Here is a 22774-nt window from a genome sequence, read left to right on the forward strand (position 1 = left end):
CTGATCTAGACCTAGAAAAGGAATCAGACTTGTAATGTCTTGTAAATATATTTATAGAGGACAAAGTTGTTGCTTCTAGAATACTTCCAGAATCCAACTCATTCCAAAAAGCTATACATGAAGCCAAGGCCCTGGTAGAGTGGGCCTTGACCCTGCTTGGAATACACTTATCGTGGTGAGTATAACAAAAGGTAATAGCCTGAGACAACTATTTGGAAATATTGTGTTTTGGCACAGGTTGACCCTTCTTCTTACCTTCACAAGAAATAAGCAATTCATCTGATGATCTGAAAGATTTAGGGCCATTAAGACAGTACTTGAATTGTCTGTGGATATCTGAGGTATGGAGCATCCTTTCTTCCAAATTTTTAGCTTCAGAAAAGAAAATAGGGAGACTGAGTGACTTAAAGTAAACTCACAAACCACTTTAGGCATAAAAGAAGGATTAGTTCTCAAAGTAACCTTGTCCCTAAGGAAAATGACATAGGGCTGACTCACCATAAAATCTTGCAACACTGGTTATGTTAATAGTACCAACTTGAAAATCTTGTGCCTTTTTTAATATATGATATTCTAGAAGCAGGCTTTATTACCTCCATTAGTACCTGATTCACATCCTCAGTAAACAGTTGCCTAAAGGGAATTACGACCCTATCATCTAAACAGTCAGTTAAAGTTGACTGCTGTCATGATGTATCAAACAGCCATATTCTTGTGTGAGTAGATAAAAGTCTGCGAGTAAGCTTGTGGAAATTGCCCCTGGCCATTTCCAAAAGAAGAGAAAACCACTATTGCCTGGGCCAGAAGGGAGTACCACAATGATTTGGGGGATTCCTTCTGAATTATTAGACGTACCCTGGATCTCAGTGGAAATGGTGAAAAAGCAAACATGAACATTCCTGTCTGAGAAAAGGCAAAGGCAGTTGTCTTCCAGGACTTCTCGCAGGTAATCCTGGAAAAGAATCTTACCAGGTGATTGTTTAGAGAGGAGGCAACTTGAGGAACTCCCTACAAACTGGATGAAATCTTGGACCCCCCCCCCCTCTGATCTAGTTTCTATTTGTGAGGGTCTGCCCTTATCCTGCTGAACTTGTCTGCCACACAATTTTGCTCTGGCAGAATGTAGGATGCCTGTAGAGTGAAATTGTGCCATAAAGCTATATCCCATACTAACATGGCTAATCTGCAAAGGGGATATGACCTAGTTCTCCCTTGCTTGCTGATTTACCAGGTGAGTGTGGTATTATCTGTAACAAACTGAAGAGGTCCCAGGGCCCAATAGTGATTCACAGAGTTGAGTGCCATGATCAGGGCAAGTATCTCTTTCATATTTCTCTAACTGTATCTGTTCTTGGTGTCCCACACACCTTGCACTTTTATCCCTCCAAAAACTACTCCCCAAATAAAGCCTGTGGAGTCTGTGGTGACTGGCTGACTGCTTGGGGCAGGGAAGGAGAAGGGGAGCCCTAGATTTATGGATAACTGTTGTCTCCATAAAGTGATTTCTCTTCTGAAAAACTCCAGTACTGAGAATTGAAAAAAAAAACAAAGGATGTTGGTGCTGGGACCAGAGAGACTTCAATTATGACTAGTTTTCTCATGTGGAGTCTTTCTCAAGCGGAGTCTTGTCAGGGTTATCATAAGAATCACAGATGCCATGAAACCCTGATCCAGTGACTGATGTCTTTGTATAAAACCTCCGGCATAGATATAGATCATTTTTTTTTCCTATGGAAGAAAAGCTGTTTGAATTGAGGTATTTAGGTAACATTCAAGGAACACAATCCTGCGTTAAAGAGTCAGAAAAGACCAATATTCTCTTGGAATCCCAGCTTGTTTAAGAGATCTCTTACTCAAGTGAGAGATTCCTGACACTTTGAAAGATCTACAACTGGTCTCCAAGCATCTATTTTCTTTGGCACTAAAACATCCTTGAATAAAAATCTTTTGCAACTTGGGAAGAAGGACGTGATTTTATCTTTCCCTGGGGGAGCATGGGTTGAAGGATAGGGGAAATAAGGAATCTGGCCTGGTAAATGAGGAATTACCCCCTGGAAAGGAGTGATTTCCTCCCATTGCCATCTGCACCCTTGATGAACAGTCTTCAAAACACATTTGTCTGAGACTATCTATTGCCAAAGAGAAAAATGGAGATTCACGCTTTCTGGAACAGAAACGAGACTGCCATGGTGGGAGGAAGGGATAGGCAAGGTCCTTTAAACAGTCATTCTGACACGTTAGACAGTTCTTGGTTTTGGTTTTTCTGAATTCTTTTTGCAACCCCCTGCCATTTCCTCTTAAATGTCTGTTTATCTGCATTTTGTTGAGACCGTTCAATTTGTTTTTGTATTTTTTGCCAAAATTGGATGAACTTTGAAAAAGGAGGGCTGAAAAATCTTAAGCGATTCCCTGTATCAACTTACCCTGTTCATCACACTTTTTGATCACTTCTGCAGCAGAGGAAAGAAAACTAAACCTCTAGCCAAAGGAGAATTTAAATTATCATTTTTCACATTATCTGGGAGGTTCTGAGACTGCAAAAAGACAGATCTCCCCAAAACAATACCAGTGGCCACAGCCCTGGAAGAACTACCAACTGTGTCACACAAACATTGTAAACAATGAGTTGTGACCTTTACAGTGGGAGATACTAAATTATTTAAAGCATATAGAGAGAACTTCAGATAAAACATTCCTCATACTTCCATAGTTAGAATAAGCTTTAACATATGAGCCTGACAATTCAAAATTCTGATAATCAAAGTTGAAGAAGCATACACTTTTTTCCCCCAGCACTTATCAATAATTTCTCCATCCTTGTCAGAAAGAGTAACATTGGAATTAACTAAATGTTTAGCATCAGCAGGATTAACTAAAGCTATAGCTGCTGGGTCAGGTTTGGGAAGAGTGTATGAAAACTTTAAAGAATGAGGACTTTTATACATTCTATCTGTCTTTTTAGGGGCAGCGGGCTGACTATCAGGAAAACTGCAGGTTCTAGAAAATCCTTCTGTAACAGCTGATAGTATTTTCTAAGCGACTGTGAAAGCTCACTGTTTTCCCACTGAAAACGCTGCCGTATTCTGGAAATTATTTCAGAAAATGAGAAACCCCTGCAGGTAGAATGAAAAAAATGCTCACCTCTAAGTCAAAATCAGAAAACTAAGGGGGAAAATCCTAGTCCAGATTCAGAATTATGTAACACTTAAAAAAAGATGTATCCCTCATTCTTTTACTAAAAACACCTTAAAGGAGGATTAATAACTTGACTTAAACCCTGAACCACACCCAATAAACTACTCCTGTATAAAGAAATTTGACGAGGAGCAGATAAACATTTGTTTTTTTTTTTGTTTATTTTTAATACGAAAAATAAGTCCAACAGAGCTGTTCACGGCAGCAGCAACTTCCTAAGGGTGGGTACAACATTCTGACTAAACAGGGAAGACTTCCCCACTCCCTCTCCCAGGACCAATAAGAGTGGCACTCCCTTGCCCACTGCAGTGACCCCAATAAAGACACAGGATGTGGCTAACCCTTGGTCCATACTGGCAATATGTGCTACACCAGAGGGATCCGGGGCAAAAGATGAGTAGTCTGAGGACCCAGCTCTGGTGACAAGAGAGTCAGCCATTACGGCTGAGGTAAACTGTTAAACTGCTTTGGTGGCAAAGGCTGTTTGCATAACTTTTTGTTTTTGTGGCTGGAAAAAGGACGGAGCATAGGACTGGTAGTTTGTTCCATGGTCAAGCCAAAAATGGTGCCTCTTTCTTGTGGAAAACAAGCAGCAAGAGGTAGTAAAATGTAAAGCCTTTAAAAGTTACTTTTCAAGTAAAACACAAAAACACAGTAAAAAGCACTTTAAAACACTTTGTCAGTCCAAAAAAGTAAAATAAACACAATTTCTCGACAGAAAAAAATGTTTTTCAATTCTTTTAGACAGACAAGAAAAGTGCACTATGGTAAGTCTCTGGGACAGGAATCTATCCCTCCAGCATGTTCGGTTTATTGTGGTGACAAGGCTTAGGTCCCCAGAGCATACAGCATGGAGGGATTGGGATTTCTTTAAGTGGAGCATGTCCAACACCTCTGGGTTTGACATAGCTTTGTATGTTAGGCAGATATCTCCTCTGAGTAGGCGATATGCGACTAAGTAAAGCTGGAGTTTTTTGAGACTGTCTGCACAGGGCATCTGTTTGAGACCAGTAATCCTCTTTGTCAGGTATTTCTGCGGCCTTTCCAGTTGTTGTAGATGTCTTGTGAGGTACATACCAAAAGGGGCTCGGTACTCTATAATGGGTCTGAGTGACAAGTAGTGGGGAACAATGACCTATTTTTTCCTGGATGAGAAACCTTTTGTGATGAGGTATGCCATGTAGAAGGATTTTCTGACTACTGTGGCAATGTGATTATCAAAGGAGAGACTACTGTCCACCTGTGTCCCAAGGTCTCATCACACTTTCGGTGTTAGTTAGACTGCCACCTATCTGGTAGCTCATGGGTACAGAGTTTTTACCAAAGGGGATGACAATGCACTTTCTGGCATTGAGCTTCAGGCCATGGCTTTGACGCCAGGCATCTGTCTCAGTGAGGCCATTTTGTAGGATGTCCACATCATTAGGAGTTTCTCTTATGGCTCCTAGTTTGCAGTCATCTGCGAACTTCGTTAGCCAAAGACCTTCTGTATTGGCCTGTACTTCAGAAAAGTAGATACCAAACAGGAGAAGACCCAGGACTGAACCCTGTGGTAGTCCACTTGTCACTGGTCTGAAGTCGGATTTGGAGTCTGCTACTTTCACAGTGTGGGTTCTGTCAGTGAGCTAGTTAGCAACCCATCTTGTGACATAGGGATTTATACCTAGTTTAGTGAGTTTATCTATAATTCCAAAGTGGGGGATGGTATCAAAAGCCTTGGCAAGATCTAGATAGGCTGTGTGTCCTTGTTTAGCCTGGTGAGTGGAACATCCACGTGCCTGACTACAGTCACCTATGACTAGAGTGTTGGGTACATTGTTATGCCTTATGGGTTGTGGTTGAGTGGCACACTGAGTTTGTGGGCCATGTGTCATTTGGGTTGTGTTGAGGGGTGGAGGTTGCTTGCATTTCAGCTTTGGAGGTCTCTGTTGCTTGAACAGATTTTTATTGAGAGTCCCCGCGAATGTAGGTGTGCATTTTGTGTTGCTGTGTGTTTTGGTGGTGTAGGTTTTGAGAGACTATGTGATGAGTGTGGTGTGGTGCAAGTGTTTACCTTCTCCTCTTGACTGTTTAGTCCAGTCTTGGGTGAAAGCTTTACTTCCAGTTTGGCTATATAAGTGCATCTCTCACATGTTGTAGTGTTGGGTGGTAGGAGGAGAGGGTTGTCTGTGTACATGAGGCAATTGCTGCATTGCCCCAAGATGCCCAGATTCATCAGGTAGACAGGAGAAAACACCAGGAGCTGACCCTTAGGCATGCCTGGATAGGTGCTTATTTATTAAGTACTAAAAACTATTTTCCTCTAGACAAGTGAGGAATGTTGAGTGCTGTAGTAATTTCCAGCTTATTTAGTGCTTACACAAGTTCTGAACAAGTGCTGAGCTCATAGAAACAGATTTTAGTGATAAAACTAAAAAACTGGCTAGTTCTACGGGAAAATTTGAAGAGCAGAATTTATGGCACAGAGAATAGTTTATCCCTAGCTAAGGGGCGATGTAAAAAGTGTATTTTTTAATATAACAGTAGCAAATGAGCAAACTGATTTAAACCAATAAAAAGCCCCATTCCAGCAGTCTTCGATCAGACAAGTTCTAACTACACACTCCTGCCACTAGGGTGCAGGGGAACCTTCTCCAAAAAAAGATGGTCTGGATTAGTGCTCAAGTTATACAAACAAAGCTTGATTCAGCAGGTCTGAATTTAGTCTATGTTACAGCAAACAAGGTGTACCAATTTCAGAAAGAAACAGTTCAAATAAACAGGCAGAGTAAGCCTTTAACCAGAAACTCCCAGCTCAGAAGGGCAGAATCTACCCTCTCCTCCCACAAGAGTGCAGACCACACCTTCTTAATGTAAAATAACTGGCCTGAAGCCCAAGTGCTTAAACCAGAACTAATACACTTTTAGAATAACAGACACTAAGCCTTCAATTAGCAACCCCCAACTTAGACAGATGTAAGCTACCTATCCTGCCACAACAGTGCAGACCACAAACTTTCTTAATGTAAAATAACTGGTCTGTAGCCCAAGTGCTTCAACCAAAGGCTTAGAATAACAGTTACAATTAAATCAGGATACTAACAAGCAGGAAGAAATGCAGCAGAATAAATGCAATAAAGTAGGAAGAAACACAAATACAGTAAAAGCAGATGAATAAAGTGCAATTTTTTTATATAACAATAGAAAATGAGCAAACCGATTTAAATAAATTACCCAATTAACCAGTAAAAAAGCTCAAAACTGAGCCCTGTTCCAGTAGTCATCAATCAGACAAGTTCTAACTGCAAACTTCTGCCACCAGGGTGCAAGGAAACCTCCAAAAAAGATGGCCTGGATTAGTGCTCAAGTTATACAAACAAAGCTAGATTCAGCATGCCTGAATCTAGTCTATGCTACAGCAAACAAGGCGCACCAATTTCAGAAAGAAACAGTTCATATAAGTAGGCACAATAATTCTTTAACAAGAAATTCCCAGCTCAAAAGGGCAGAATCTAACCTCTCCTCCCACAAGAGTGCAGACCACAAACCTTCTTAATGTAAAATAATTGGCCTGAAGGCCAAGTGCTTAAACCAGAACTAATACACTTTTAGAATAACATACACTGAGCCTTCAATCAGCAATTCCCAACTTAAAAGGATGTAAGCTACCTGTCCTGCCACAACAGTGCAGACCACAAACCTTAATGTAAAACAACTGGTCTAAAGCCAAAGTGCTTAAAACAAAAGGCTTAGAATAACAGTTACAATTTAATCAGGCTGTTACCAAGCAGTAATAAATGCAGCAGAATAAATACAACTGAGTGCTTTTAAGAAGAGGCAAAAGCAAAATAGAGTGCATTTTTTTTAGCGAAGTGCAAGGAGAGAGGAAGGAGGAACAGAAGAAAAATTCAAGGTTAAGAACCTAAGTGGGTTGGCCTTCTCAAATGTTCTCTCTGTATTAAGTAGAGTGAACACCAGACTGGGAGGGGTGTCCCAGATCAAATTTACAGTAGGGGCAGGCAACTGCAAAGCCACCAACTATAATACCACTACAAGAATAGGGTGGGAAGGGGAAAAACAGTTTCAGGACAGATGAGAAACATAAAACAATGCCAGAAAATATATAAAATAATTCAATAAGGCAAACAATAATTCAGTCAGGTAAAATTAAGACAATGCAGAACTCTGCGTGCCAAGAAATGTACTTATCAATCAGTGATATATTTCCAGGTTGTTTGAGAATCACACTTCAGCCAGAACACCAGGAGTTTCCAACAGTGTATGCAAGAATTTACAAACAATTTCTAAATCAGGAACCCTTGAAGCAATCAGATAACACAAAAGCTGTTAGACCAGTTTTATAAACTCCACCTCAGGAATAGGGGGAAGCAGTTTCAGGACAGATGAAAAACATAAAACAATGCCAGTTTGTTCTTCATTTTGGGAGAATCTAGCTTTCTGCTTTGAACCTCCCTGATATTGCTTTTTGAAATTATAATTGCTTGTGCCTCGCTGGAGAAAGCCGACTCTGTTTTCTGAAAAAGAAACCAGAACTAGGAGAAAAGTTACTGTTATGCATTGGTAAGAAGGGCTGAAAAATCTGGGTTAACCCCCTGAATTAATTTTTCCCTTTCATTTCATCTTTTATGGACCTTAGCCAATGAAGTAACAAGTGACATCTCTTTACCCAGGAAAGCATTCAGGATTTCAGCTTTAAAATCCTCTGATAAATTCTGAAAATGTAGCCAGGCAAATCTTCTCATCAATGACGCCATGGCAGCTGCTATTAAAAGAGCATCAATAAAACCATAAGCACAATTTAGACCATGTTTGGTTACCTGAGACACACTGGATTCTAATGAATTCAGAGATACCTTAGTCTCTGAAAACGAGAGGTTAGCAATTAACTTTTAGTAAGTCTCAAGAAATCAGCAAAAACTTAAGACATGTGAGCACAACAATTCCCCATTTAAAAGGCTAAGATGAAAGACAAAGGCTTTTTTCCAGTTTGTTAGAAGGAATATGGCTAGCCGCAATATGGAGTCTGGCAGAAAGTGATGTTTACAGCAAAATGACTGCAAAATCTGACCTGAGATTAGAAAACAATAATTTGTGGGACTGGGGCTAACACTTCTATGATCAATTACAACCTCTGGCCAAAACTGGCATTGCTTCTGAAGAAATAAAAATATACTTCATAAATTTATATTTCTGTTATAAAATACAAACACTTGAATTTAACAAAGTTTCATTTGGCTTGTATCTAATATTTTATTCAGAATGATTTGGACACTCCTTGCAAAGAAATACTTTAAAAAGGATTACAGTCATTACTATGTATTATTAGCTCAGACAAAATACCACTTGTAATTTACACATTATCACATGTGCAAGGTATGGATCTAACTCATTTTTTTTGTTCAGTTACTTTCTGATGTACAAACTTTAATGTTGTTTGGTACTTACAAGCCTCTTTGAGCTTATCCTTGTGGTAATGAAGGGCTTCGTAATCGTGCATGCTGATCCTGCTTACTCGAACCCGTAACCTCTCTGGAATAGTCTGCTGGCTGCAGGACAGAAAACAAAAGACAGACGCTTATAAAAAGTGCCAAAGATTAAGTGGTTCACTTACACACAAGATGCTCAATAAGTGCTGGGTCTGGACAGGTAATGATGCCTGCATTTAATGCATTACACAATAAGGCATTCAGTACTTTTTGTGCATTTTCAGTCCTTCCACGTAATCACCATTTATAAGACAAAATTCTGACCATTATGTGTCCTCTTTTTAGTCATTAACTTTGACATATAAAGTATGGGATCAATAGTCCAAAGATAAATCCATCTAATTCATTCAACAGAAGTTTGTTAATTGCTCTAGCTAGTATTTTCAAACTAATTTGAAATACTCATCTTTTTCATTTAATTTCCTTCCAAAATCATAGATGTATATCCTGAGGAATCCCCATACCAGAACCTCTGCAAGGACGGCAGGTGCATAGGCTCAAACAGCAAAATCAAAAACAACAAAAACAGCCAGCACTCAAATGAAGCAAATATCTGATTTTAATGTACAAAAACAGACCGGTTTCGGCCCACAGGCCTTTTACAATGTAAAACACATCAGTACATGCCCCTTCTTATATACCATCACATATTGAGATAATTATATGTCATTAAACAATTATTACAAATGTTCATTAAGACCAGGTGAAAACAATCCCCCCAATTTTACTACCCAAGACGTCTCTTTTTTTATTTAAAACGTTATGCCAGCCAGTTTTTATTGATCCATGTCCCAACACTCTGTCAATAATAATAAATTTAAACATCACTGTTTTGTGTATAATAGTATGGTTATACAAGGCATTTGCCAAATATTTATTTCTAATGCTACTAATATGTTCTGAAATACACAATTTTAGTGGTCTAGAAGTTTGCCCTATATAAAAGGCTGTGCAAGAGCAGATAGCCAGATAAATAGCCCAATCATTATTACAATTAAAAAACATTCTGACAGAAAAAACCCTAAATGTGTTTTTGCTTGAAAATTCCTTGGTGGAACATATAAATTTACAGAAAGAAAAGTGGCCACAAGGATAACAACCCACCACTTGTGTACCATCTATGGTGGTCTGTGTAGAATTTATCAAGGGTGAAAAATGCTTATAATGGCTAAAATAACGACAAAGTTCCCCCCCTTGTAAAAGAAAAAGAGCATCTCTGGCCTAACAACTCCCCTAACCTGTCATTTGTTAATAGAATGTCCCAATGGTGTTGTATCATATCCAAAAATCTATGAGTGTTTCTACCATAAGTGGTAGTGAATCTGATTTTGTTGCTAGAGCAAGGGCCCCTATCTTTATATTTCAAAAGCTCCCTTCTATAATATGATTGTACTTCCCTGCTTGCCTGCCTAACCTGTGCTAACAAATAACAATGTTCAACAAAATGACCTGTAAGGTCATTATCAAAATGTATACATTCTTCAGTATTGGAACAAATCCTATGTATTCTCATAAACTGTGATTTAGGTATATTTGTTGTTATATGTTTGGTATGACAACTGGATGCATGCAGTAAAGTATTAGAATGAAGGGGTTTTCTATATAGTGTACTAGACAACGTGCCATCAGATTGTTTGGACACTTTGACATCTAAAAAAGAAATAGCTGCATTATCATAGTTTACTGTAAACTTGATACCCCATTTGTTTTCATTCAAATATTGAACACATTCCTGTAAATATACCACATCTGACTTCCACACCATGTAAACTATGACAATACAGCTATTTCCTTTTTAGATGTCAAAGTGTCCAAACAATCTGATGGCACTTTGTCTAGTACAGTTGCAGTTATCAGCATATCTGGTTATCCATAGCCCAATTTTCACTCTGATATCTGAGAAAATGAATTTCCAAAATTAGTGGCTCCATTACAGAGCATTGGAAGACACCTGCCTACAGAAAGGTAACACCTACCTTGACTTGTGCTCATTTGCTTAACTGTTGCTTTATCCACTGAATTACATACAAATTAACTTTTAATGTATTATTTTGTCATATATTCCACTATGCAGGGTATAATGAACATCTTAGCAAGGTCAAGATAGGCAGCATACACTGTCAAGCCCCTCATCCTATAATGCTGTAAACATTCAAAAGGTAGGATCCCCTCAATAAATTCCAATTGTTCCCCATCCAAGAGAAAGAGTCTCCCCTATTATTTTGGATATGGTGCATTATGACAGTCTTCATGATTTTACATAGAATAATAAATTATTGTGGCCTAGCTAACCTTCACTGGAGGTATGATTATTTATTTTCACTGCTTTTTTTGTTTTTTTGAGGGGGATGTGAAACCTAGGGGAGGCAAGTTCACAACTGCAGGATTGTTATACAGCTTTTTAGTGCGGTGTATGAATAACAAGCTGAAATACATAATTGCTGTCACTATTTCTTTCAATTTCTTCAAAATCAAACATTGCAGAAGATGGCTAGTTTTGGTGGGTAGGGGTCAAGAGACATGCTGTACACACATGCTTGACAACAAAATGCTGAATTTATTTATTTATTTATTTGACATTTGTTAATCAGGATAGTCCATCTGAGCAAAAGCCCCTTTTTAGTGGAGGCCCAGGGAGAAAAGTTCCACAGTACAAACAAGCAAGAAAATTTACAAAATTGAAGATGAATATAGTGAAAAATTTACAACAAAACAGTTAAGCAAATGTAGATAAAGCCCCACAGTACAATATATAGTAAGAGGCATTATAACACTGAAGAAGAAAAAACATAGCAAAGAAATATACAATAAAACATTTGAATGAATTTACATAACACATTGGGTTATCTTCAGAGGATAATTGTAGAAAACAGAGCAGTTAAGTGAGTTATGGTAATAGGGAAGGGAGGAATAGAGGGGATAGAGAAAGGGGTGTATATTATTATATTATATTACATGATATAATATTATACTATATCATAGTATATTAGTATAGCCATTTGTACCTTCACATTCATCTCAATCATAAAATATGAGTAGTAAACTGAAGAGCAAATGAGTATCTTTTTTGGGAGGTGGGGTTAGTAAGCAAGCAGTGTGAGAAAGTACAGGGAGACAAGATCATTCTAAGGCTTTTCTAGTGGCGGTTTATGAGTAACAAACTGAAATGCGCAACTGTTACTTCTTTTTCACACAGAAACATAGGTTCATATGTGACTACTTGGCTAATGGCATCAGCAGCCTTTACAAACCTAGCCAATAATACACAGGATATAGTATTATACCTTAATTCCCCAGATATGGATGAGGAAGTATCAGGGTAGTAGGCCTGTTAGTGTTGGAGCTGAGTCATTTTACAGACAGCCTTGGTCTATAAGGGACATGGGCAATACGCCAAGAGTAAACTTACAGTTCCCAATCCATTTATCAAAATTCTTTTTGAACAAACTGAAGGACAGGCTTTGTTTTACGAAGATGGGAAGTTTATTTCATACACGAGGTAGCCTTTGGGATATGAATCTGTCTCTCCAGCAAGTTCTGTTAAGTCACAAATAAGGTTCAGGCCCATGGAACACATAACCCTCATATAATTTTTCTTGTGAATATGTAACATTTTCATTAGGGCTGGATTAGAGAGTGCCTTATAGGTCAGGTATAAGTCACCTTTCAATAAACGATATAAGACTGAGTAAAAGGATAGGGCCTTTAGTTGGTCTGCATAAGACATGTGTGCTACGCTTTATATTTTTTAGTGAGAAACTAATTGGAATTTCCCCAGAGGTTTCTCCCAAAAAAAAAAAACTTCCAGCCAAAAAGCAGAACAGAACAGACTACACAATATAGGTAAGGTATGATTCACAATTAGTTACTTTCCCAAAGGAAAATCTTCCAAACTGATGAGCTTGTTCCAAGAAACCTCAAGTTATCAGTTTAAACTTTTGATACTGGACAGTGGATCCTTACATTCCACTACACTACCAATACTTGTGACAAGAAGCGTTGACAACTGCTAAAGACCACCATAGTATGGCTCCATTTTCTAGTTACTTAGATTTTAACAAGGAGCACCATAATTACAGAATAGACATCCCCCTTCTGCAACATCCATACAAAATGAATAAATAAATAACAAATACCCCAGCTGAGTGGGGTAATTTCACTCTCAAAGAGCCAGAAAGTACTAGCCCTTAATAATCTTGTTCCCTGTTTATATGTTTTGTTAATCAGCATAACCTGCAGGATCAAGGCACATTTTCAGAGCTACTCAGAGAGGTAATCAAACCCAGGATTAAGGATGAGATTCTGTAGCAACTCATAGCCTTCATCTTCTGTGCTAGATACTCAGTTAGCCTCCAAATTATCTGGCTTGTCCTTTTAAAAGTTAAACTCAAGACAAACAAAGATCCCCAACCAGTGCACACACAAATACTAAACATCTTTTGCTTAAGTGTCAGCATTAAGCCTCTCCCCATAACTATTCAAATTTCTTCATAAAAGCACATCTTTCCACCTATAGCAGATAATCATAGGCATGTAACATTTCTGCAAGAAGCTTTTAATTTGTATCTGAATTCCATAGCAAAATCACGAACACTGAGTAAAATAATACAGGCAAACTCAAGAGATGAGAAAAATAAGAGCAAAGCGCAAAAAAGACAAAGAGAAAACAGCCTGTCCATCAAATATGTACATAGTCATGTGATATGCCTCTAGAAATGAGCTCCTGTAATTGTTTTAATGGGACATATGTCTTCTTTCATTTAAGAAGTATTTATACAAAAAGTCAAACAACAGTTTTCAAACTCCACTTCTCTCCGGTCCATTATAACATCATTTAGAAAGATTAAGCACTAATTACCATGCAATTACTAGATTAAAATTTTCAGCAATTAGTTATGATCTCCATAACACATGCTGTCTTTAACTCCTTCTTTCCTAAAATGAAAATCTTATTTAAAGAGCTCACAAACTCTGAGGATTCAGAAATGTATATGCACTCAGCAGCTACTGAAGGCAGGAGAGGTCAGTATTAACATGAGATACTGTAAAGAAACACATGAAAAGCTCTTGGTTGTAAGTATTCATTTAAAAATATCACTAAAATAATTCTGATTGAAAAATGTGGTGAATGAATCCCTTCCTACCATTTAAGGAAAGAGATATAAAAGAAAGAAGCCAATTAAACAAAGGGCAATTTGACAGAGGTAAGGCAAATAAAGCAGAAATGCAGGTGCCAAGTGATGTTCTCAGTATTACAGAGAAAGGCCTCCCTGGTGGAACAAAGCCATTCCGCATCTAATACACAGTGACATACACAAGTACGGAATATATAATAAATGCAAAATGATAACTGAAGGAATATATTTGTATCAATAAATCAAAGCATGGGCTTTTAGCATCAGCACAGAATGATAATACAAAGTGTATAGTCTAACAAGGCAATTTGGTTACATCCACATCTAAGATGATCATTGTTTTTAATGATTAATTTTTTTTTTTGGTTAGCATATCTTGAAAATCTGTGAACCTCACGGAGTCTTTGAACTCTGAGTATGCATTTACCTCTTGTCCTACCTTTAACACTAATCTAGTGAAGAAAATGCTAACAAGACTTAGGAAATACAGTTCCATGAGTCCTGACAACACTTCTAGTTTTCTAATTTGTTCCACAAAGGATTGTGTGGTGTACCAGTATTTACCCTCTTTAAATGCATTTTTATAGAAGGGATTTGCTCCAGAAGACTAGAAATAGCAATGATCCCTGTTTATAAAGGTGGGAATAGGAATTATCTTATTAACTACCAAACTGTGAGTTTAATTTCCTTTCTGGGGAAATGTTTTGAGTACTGTTAACTCCGCTGCCTCAAAAAACTTTAAATATACACTTGTCTACACACGTTACCCAATGATGATTTGTTGCTGAATGTTCTACCCTGAGAAAATTATGAGACAGCCATGAAGACTACTGCAGTACATTAGAATCCTTAACCACAGAGCTATACAAATACATTCTGGGCAATTTCAACTATCCTTCCATTAACTGGCAAACATACAAACAAAAACAAATATACACAACGATACTTGGATATTATCAATGCCTACTCCCTAGAACAGTTAGTGTCGAAGTCTACTAGAGGCCCAAACCCTCTTGACTTCATCCTCAAAAATATATCACTATTATGTACCACACCCATATTTACACCCTCACTGATCAGTTTGAGCCCATCTGCCAAAGTATTTTCTATAAGATCCCAGGCAAAGGAGCCCACAAACCTTACTGTCTTATGAGAATTCTCCAAGGCAAACAATTTCAGACACCGTGAAGTTTAAAAGCAACTATCACAAGATGAAATCTGGCTAAAACAGCCACATACACCATAGACTTCTCCTGCACAAGCTCCTGCAAAAAGCCTTCTGCCCCCTTCTACCACAGATAAAATGTCAAGTTTAGAAAGAAGCACCATTGAGGAAAGAGCACCATAAACATACTCTGCAATAACTGGAAACATATCTCAGACCCCATCACTCCAAAAGCAAACTCAAAACAAAAAAGGGAACTAAGGCATAAGATCAAAACAAGCAAGGCTGAATATGAGTTGAATATTGCTGCCATCTCCAAAGCCTTCTTCAATTATTTCAGGAGTCTCAGAAACAACACTAAGCATTGTACTGAACCAATATCTGATGATACTACCAATTCAAAGCCAGATACTACAAATATCCTTGCAGACACAGTTAGCGCAACACTTCTCTAGCCCCAACATTCCATGCTTTTCTTCCTATACCATTATACCAGCACCCCCCACAGTCACCACAGAACAAGTAATCCCCTCCCCAAAAACAAACAAAAAAAAAAACACAAACACTAGTTTTATGAGTCCAGTCATCAAACTATGCTGTTTTGTTGTTAGTATGAAATACTGCTTCACTGATTTTCTTGGATACCTGTTTACCCTCAGTCTGTCAACTGAAGCGTGAAGAACAGTTGCAGTAGTCCTCCAATACAAGAGTGTACCAACGAATTACTCTGGGAATTAAAGAACATTTAACTTCACCAGCCTGATATCTAAGGCAATGTAATGTATCATCATGGAATTTATAAAAAGGGAAAATTAGTCTATCATCTCCTGGCCTTATCTGGGTTTTTGATGGACAGATCCTGCTCACTGAGTGGGAGGGTGGCCTAATGGTTAAGGTGTTTGCCTTACAAACACAAGGTACATGGTTTGAATCTCACAGGGGATAATTGGCTAGGCTTAAAAATGGCTCACAAGGGCAGTTAGCCTAGTACTAACCTATGAAACCTATGAACCTGAATATAAATGGCTTCTTTGAAAGAGCCACTGAGGTACTTTAAGAAAGCAAATCCAGTATACACCATCAACATGGATTTGGTAAATGCATTTGACACTACCCCATATTTTAGAATCCTTAATAAACTAAGCCATTTAAAAGTCAATCCGTATGTAACTCACTGGATAATGAACTAGTTATCAGACAAATAATTCTTTTAGGGTAGCCGGGAATCTTTCTTTAAAAACACTCATTAACAGTGACATCCCCCAACAGTCCATTCTTGTACTGCTACTCCTTGGCTTATACTTTGCCGATGTACAGACTGATATTGAGGGTCCCTGACTGACCAAGACTGTTGATGTCTTGCAAATTTAAAGCAACCATGAACACCCCAAATTATTTAACCTGTAAAAATTCAAGGTGCCTGACCGTGGACTAAAGCTCAATGCAAAAAATGCAGCATTGTACTTTATGGCAAAAAAGCATGCCGTTGTAACTATTAAGGAAATGACACCCCCTTCAAAACTGACTTCTCATCAGAAATTGGGGTTTGTTTGCAGACAATGAACTCTCCCTTGTCTACCACATCTTTTTTTTTTTTTGCTTCTGCCTAGCCCATCTAATTACTAAAGGAAGATGAACTACAGTCCCTCCATCAACTCCACCCTTATTAGACCCACAACTGAATGGCATGGTTCAACTGGAAAAAAAGCAGTACTTTCTCACCAAAAAGAATCATGAATATGAGATCATTAAGCTACAAATAAAAGTTCTACTGCCATATACCAGATCTACATTACATAATCAAACCGTAAATTCAATGAAGGGCATTTCTTTAGAAATGCCATTCATCGAACCTCCCCCACCCCGCCACCTTCCCGCTAATTACATATACCAACTCTAACATCTCACTACAGTGGGTAAAAGCCAAATTTTCCAATCCCTACCATAATGTGATCTCAGTAAGAACAGTATGATGAACTGCATGCATGACAAAATGCCGTTCGATATTCTGCTTTTTTGATGATATAACAGGTATTCCTTGTGTCACAGACCACTCCTTGGTGATATCTTTCTGGTTTAGAGAGTGGCAACAATCCTTTAGTTTCTTGACTTTCTGCATGATTTTAAAACTAAAAGCACTATAAATACCCACCTTGGGAAACAAAACCGATACCATAACATAAATAGTACCAGTGGGTGAGCAGTCAGTTCTCCCAAAGGATATCCCATCTCTGGAATATGCTCCCAATCTATGGAAAAAAAGTAAAATGCTGGAACATTTTTAAATTCAATTTACACATCTGGATGGGTAACCATAAATTCACTGTGTCAAGCCCCACAGTCCTTTATAGATATGGAAGTAAATAATTTGCAGTGGTTAGGCTGCAAAAATTCTTGTAATCAATTGACTAGTATGAAGTTATGAACCTAGGATATGTACATAACGGACTTAGCACATTTTTCACAAAAACAATGGATAGGAAGGAAGTTTCTCTGTTCACCTGTGAGACAGGGGAGCTTTGAGCAGCCTATCTGTCCCTGAAAGAGTGGTTTCAGCCCAGAAATTAGTAGTTTATTGGCCATTTTGGGCTAATTTCTATCTCTTTCATTTCCCTGCTATAAAACCTGAATTTGCAAGATTTTTGTGCTTGTATACAGCTCAGCAAGCTCCTGCCTGGTGTCCTGCAGAGTTCTACAGCAGCAGAGAGACAAAAGAGAGACTTTGGAGTGATTAAGTATCATTTTTCTGCATTTTCTTCCTGCCTTTAGCTAATTCCGCCTAAAACGCCGATTTTTTAGAGTTTCTGTGATTTAAAAAGCTTGTTTCAACTACATATTGTACTTATTTTACTGCTTGCACTTTAACAAAGTCATTTTTGTGTTTAAATTACCTGTTTAACTGTTGTAGGCTACACAACCAAGTGTGATAGCCATTTCTGTGCATTTAAAGTGATTTTTTTTATTATATCTGCTTTATTTTCTAAAATAAATAAAAAAAATATACTTGTTTGTCTGCTTTTCTAAGCTAGTATAGTCCAGTTTTTAGGTTAGTGCTGAATTCCGGGCTGTGTTACAAGTTTCTGTGTTTGCCCATACCTTACTTGGATAGAAGGAAGTTTCTCTGTTCACCTGTGAGAGAGGGGAGATTTCAGCAGCCTATCTGTCCCTGGAGGAGTGGTTTCAGCCCAGAAATTAGTAGTTTATTGGCCATTTTGGGCTAATTTCTATCTCTTTCATTTCCCCTGCTATAAAACCCGCATTAGCATGGTTTTGCACGCCCGACAGCGACGGTTAGCTAGGGTATAACTATTCCTGGCTCCATAAAGTCTACTCTTCAATTTTTCCCTTGGAACTAGACAAACTTTCAACTAAAGCACTCAAACAATTCACTTCTCAGCCCGGCACTAGCTCAAAACTCAAAGCAAGCACTAATAAACCTTAGCACTAGACCCTCCCCTATACTGAAGAGAAGGACAAGGCTCTCTATTCGACCTTACCAGCTAATCAGTAAAACAGCTCACTGTACCTATCCAGGCATGTCCAAAGGGCAGTTTCAGGTGTACTCTCTGGTCCAACTGGTGAATATGGGCATTTTGAGGCAATGTTACAACTGCCTCATGTACAGAGACATAACACATGCAACAGATGTAATTATACAGCCAAACTGGAGGCTACGCTCTCTCAACCCATGACTGGACCAGACAGTCAAGAGGAGAAGGGAATTACTTGCATCACATCATCAGTCTCACATAGACCTATGAAACCAGCACCGGCAAAAAAAACATAAATACAAAAAAACATACTTAGAGACTCTAAATAAAAATCTGCAAAAGCAACAGAGACCTCCAAAGCAGACATCCAAGCAACCTCCACCCCCAACACAAACCATGAAACACATACTTCACTAAACCAGTGTTTCACACAATTACAGCCCTTAAGGCAAAATGACATGCCCAACACACTATTAATAGGGGACTCTATAGTCAGGCACACTGACATTCCACTCACTAGGATGAACAAGGAGAAGGTTACTGTTAGCTGCCTGTCAGGTGCCAGGATCCGCCACATAACACAAGCACTCAGGTCACTCCAGAACAAGTACAAATAAGACTCTGTCATTGTCCATGTTGGTGTGAATGACCTGAGCCATACCTCCCTGGACTACATGTAAAAGAGACATGGAAGAGCTCTCTGATCATGTAGCCCAGGCCAGTATGACCCTGACCCTGAGTAGCATCCTACCTTCACCAAGAATTATATCATAGTATAAAGAAAAAAATTATCAATTTCAACAATTGGCTAAGCTTCTGGTGTCATTCAAAGGGGATCCAGCGTCTGTCAGCCTGGGATGACATGCTTGACAAGCCAAGCTGCTTTGCTAGAGATGGCTTGCACCTGTCACCCTTAGGCTTTTGAATACTGGCCAAGGCTCTTGCCACCCCCATAGTGCCTTTTTTAGGCAAGACTCAAAAGACAAACCCACCACCGTAAACAGCACAAGAAACAAAAAACTGAGGGTAATGCTACTCAATGCCAGAAGTCTAAACATCAACATGCATACACTCGAGGCACCCCCTCAGTATGGAAAAAATCGATATATGTGCAGTAACAGAAACCTGGTTTAAGGCACCAGAGAGCACCCTGGCACTACCAGGCTACAACTCATACCATACATTTCAGCCACAAAACCCAGACTGAAATACAAAAGGCAGGGGCGTATACATATTCATAAAGGATACCCACACCTCCAGGTTAGTGGCACAGCACGATGCTTCAGAGATCATCCACGAGCAACTAACAATGGTCAGAACTGCAATTCAAATTGTAGCTTGCTACAGATCACCCAACATGTCCCAGGACCCCCATTCCGCATTTCTGGAAACACTGTGAAACATAAAGGTCCTACCAAACACCCTGATACTGGGTGATTTCAATTACCCAAACATTAACTAGGAGAACTACTCAAGTACCAACTCCCTTGCCCAACATTTCCTAGAATTTATAAACTCAAGCACCCTGGATCAACTGGTCAACACCCCCACCAGAGGTGACAACATAATGAACCTGGTCATCACCAACATGGGCGACTGGTGTTCCACACCGGAGGTCAACCCCTGGATGGTTAGATCTGACCATAAACTAATTACTCTGGATTATCCACACCCCCCCACCGGTCAAAGAAACCACTGTGAAAAACTTTTCAAAAGCAAACTTCATGTTACTTACGTCTGAGGGGGAAAGTTTCAAATTCCCCATTCTAAAGGATAACGTTGCCCAAGTTGGAAAATATTTTACTAATGCACTCTACGGGCACCTACAAGAATGCATTGATCGTGCTATCCCAAAGCAAAACCAAGACACACTCCTCCAAGAAAAGGAAACCAGTCTGGTGGACCCCTGCCATAAACAAGCTATACAATAGAAGGAGGAAACTAGTACAAAAAAGAGTAAAATCCCAAGATGGGAAGACATCCCTGATCAATATCAGCAAGAAACTATGATCCCTCATAAAACCATCCAAGGCTAGCTTCGAAAGAAAAATTGCCAAGGACTCCAAAAATAACCACAGGGCATTCTTTAGCTATGTCAAAAATCTAAGTGGCATTTCCCAGATCTGCTCGGAGTTAGTGCAGAATGGCACAAAATACACTGAACTGACCGATATCGCCAACATCCTGGCAGACAGGTTCAGTGCAAACTTCAGCCCCCTCTCACCCCCAAAAGTGCCCATAACCATACCAGAAGAATGTACTACCCCTGAAATCACAGACACTCAGGTTAAAACAGCCCTCTTCAAAGCCAAAACCACAGCATCAATGGGACCAGATGGTGTCCTAGGCTGCGTCCTACATGAGCTCAAAGATGAACTAACCCCTCACCTAAACACACTGTTCAGACTCAGCCTCTCCACAAGCTACGTGTCCATAGAGTGGCGCACAGCAACGGTTATTCTGCTCCACAAAGGTGGAGCCACAAAAGACCCTGGGAAGTATCACCCTATAAGCCTGACTAGCTTGGTCTGAAAGGCTATGAAGCACATCATCATGGATCTCATTAACAGAGACATTGGGAATTTCCAAACACTGGACCCTACCCAGTTCGGCCTTGTTAAGGCAGATCATGCCTCCTAAACCTGGTGGACTTCTTTGAGACAGTTACCAAGGCTATAGATGAGGAAAATGTGGTCCACACAGCCTACCTAGACCTCACAAATGCCTTCGACACAATTCCCCATTCTGGTATTATAGGCAAGCTCACCAACCTAAACTTAAAGCCCTACGTCATGAGATGGACTGCCAACTGGCTCATGGACAGAACCCACATGGTAAGAGTTGTGGGAGCTAGGTCTGACTCTAAACCAGTTACAAGTGGCATTCCCCAGGGCTCAGTCCTAGGACCCCTTCTGTTCAGCATATACTTCTCAGAGGTACAGGCAAGCACAGGAGGACTATGGCTGACCAAGTTTGCAGACGAACACAAACTAGGGGCTATAACTGACTCTCCGGCTGACACAGACATCCTCCAAAAGGGTCTCACTGAGACAGATACCTGGTATCAAAACCATGGCCTCAAGCTAAATGCCAAAAAGTGCATAGTCATCCCCTTTGGAAAATAACAAAGTACCCACAAATTACCACATAGGTGGTAGCCCCCTAAATACAGAAGACAAAATGGGATCTGGGGACTCAAGTAGATAGTAATCTCTCCTTTGATAATCACATTGCCAAAGTAATTAGAAAATCTTTCTATGTGGCCCAAATAATCACAAAAGGGTTTGCATCCAGATCAAAAGAGGTCATTGGGCCCCTCTACGCATCACTCATCAGACTCATCATAGAGTACAACGCCCCATTTGGAATGTACCTTACAAGACACCTGCAACAGCTGGAAAGACCACAGAAGTACCTCACCAAAAGGATCACTGGCCTCAAACAGATGCCCTATGCAGCTCGACTGAAGAAACTCCAGCTGTACTCAGTTGCATACCGCCTACTCAGAGGTGATCTCGGCCTGACATACAATGCCATGTCCAACCCCGAACTGATGGATATGCTCCACCTAAAGAAAACCATATCCCCTCGAGCCACATGCTCTAGGGATCTAAACCTCACCACAACAATAAATAGGATGTGCTGGAGGGATAGATTCCTGTCCCAGAGACTTTCCATGCTCTGAAACAAGATTCCAATCTACATTAGGCAGAGCTCCTCACTAACACTCTTCAAGAAAAACCTTGATGAGTGGATGGGAAACAGGAAGTTTACCCCGGGGATCACTTCAGTAGCTCTACTGGACAGAGGCACAGGGAACTAATCTAAGGGGGTGGCAAAAGCCAACACATTCCGGCTAGGCTTATAAATGCCTTTGGACAGATAGCCTAGTACCTACCTATGAACCTAGTATTGTCCAGTTACAGTGAAGAAATACAGAGAAGCATACACTATGACAGAAGATAAGAGCCACTTGACTAATCTAGCATGCCCGTTTATTTATCAGTCAATCCCCAGATCTCTCTTCACTTCACCAGCTTATTTTCCTTAGTCCTTCTTAAGGATTGCTTTACATTTATTCTACACATTCATAAAGTCCATCTCATTTCCAATCACCTACTATCCCCTTCTAGAAGTACACATTTTTTACCATGCTGTTAATAGCACACATTTTATGTAGACTACACACCACAAATTACACTACATCTTCCCCTTTTCCATAATGAATAGATGCAAAAGTTCTGGTGTGAAATTATGGTTACTCCTCCACTCATCTACATTGTGTTTTGAGTGGGTTAAGGA

General features: G+C 39.4%; 1 protein-coding gene across 1 annotated transcript in view; it reads right to left on the reverse strand.

The window, feature by feature from the left end:
* Positions 1 to 22774, reverse strand: part of LOC122811072 (diacylglycerol kinase zeta-like) — a 3109428-nt gene that overhangs the window by 1072862 nt on the left and 2013792 nt on the right. The window contains exon 22 of the mRNA XM_044082630.1: positions 8641 to 8741. Coding sequence (XP_043938565.1) covers positions 8641 to 8741 — 101 coding nt within the window. The remainder of the gene's footprint in view (positions 1 to 8640; positions 8742 to 22774) is intronic.

This window comes from Protopterus annectens, chromosome 9.part0, assembly GCF_019279795.1.
Source record: "Protopterus annectens isolate FY-2018-M chromosome 9.part0, PAN1.0, whole genome shotgun sequence".
Classification (NCBI taxonomy): Eukaryota; Metazoa; Chordata; order Ceratodontiformes; family Protopteridae; genus Protopterus; species Protopterus annectens.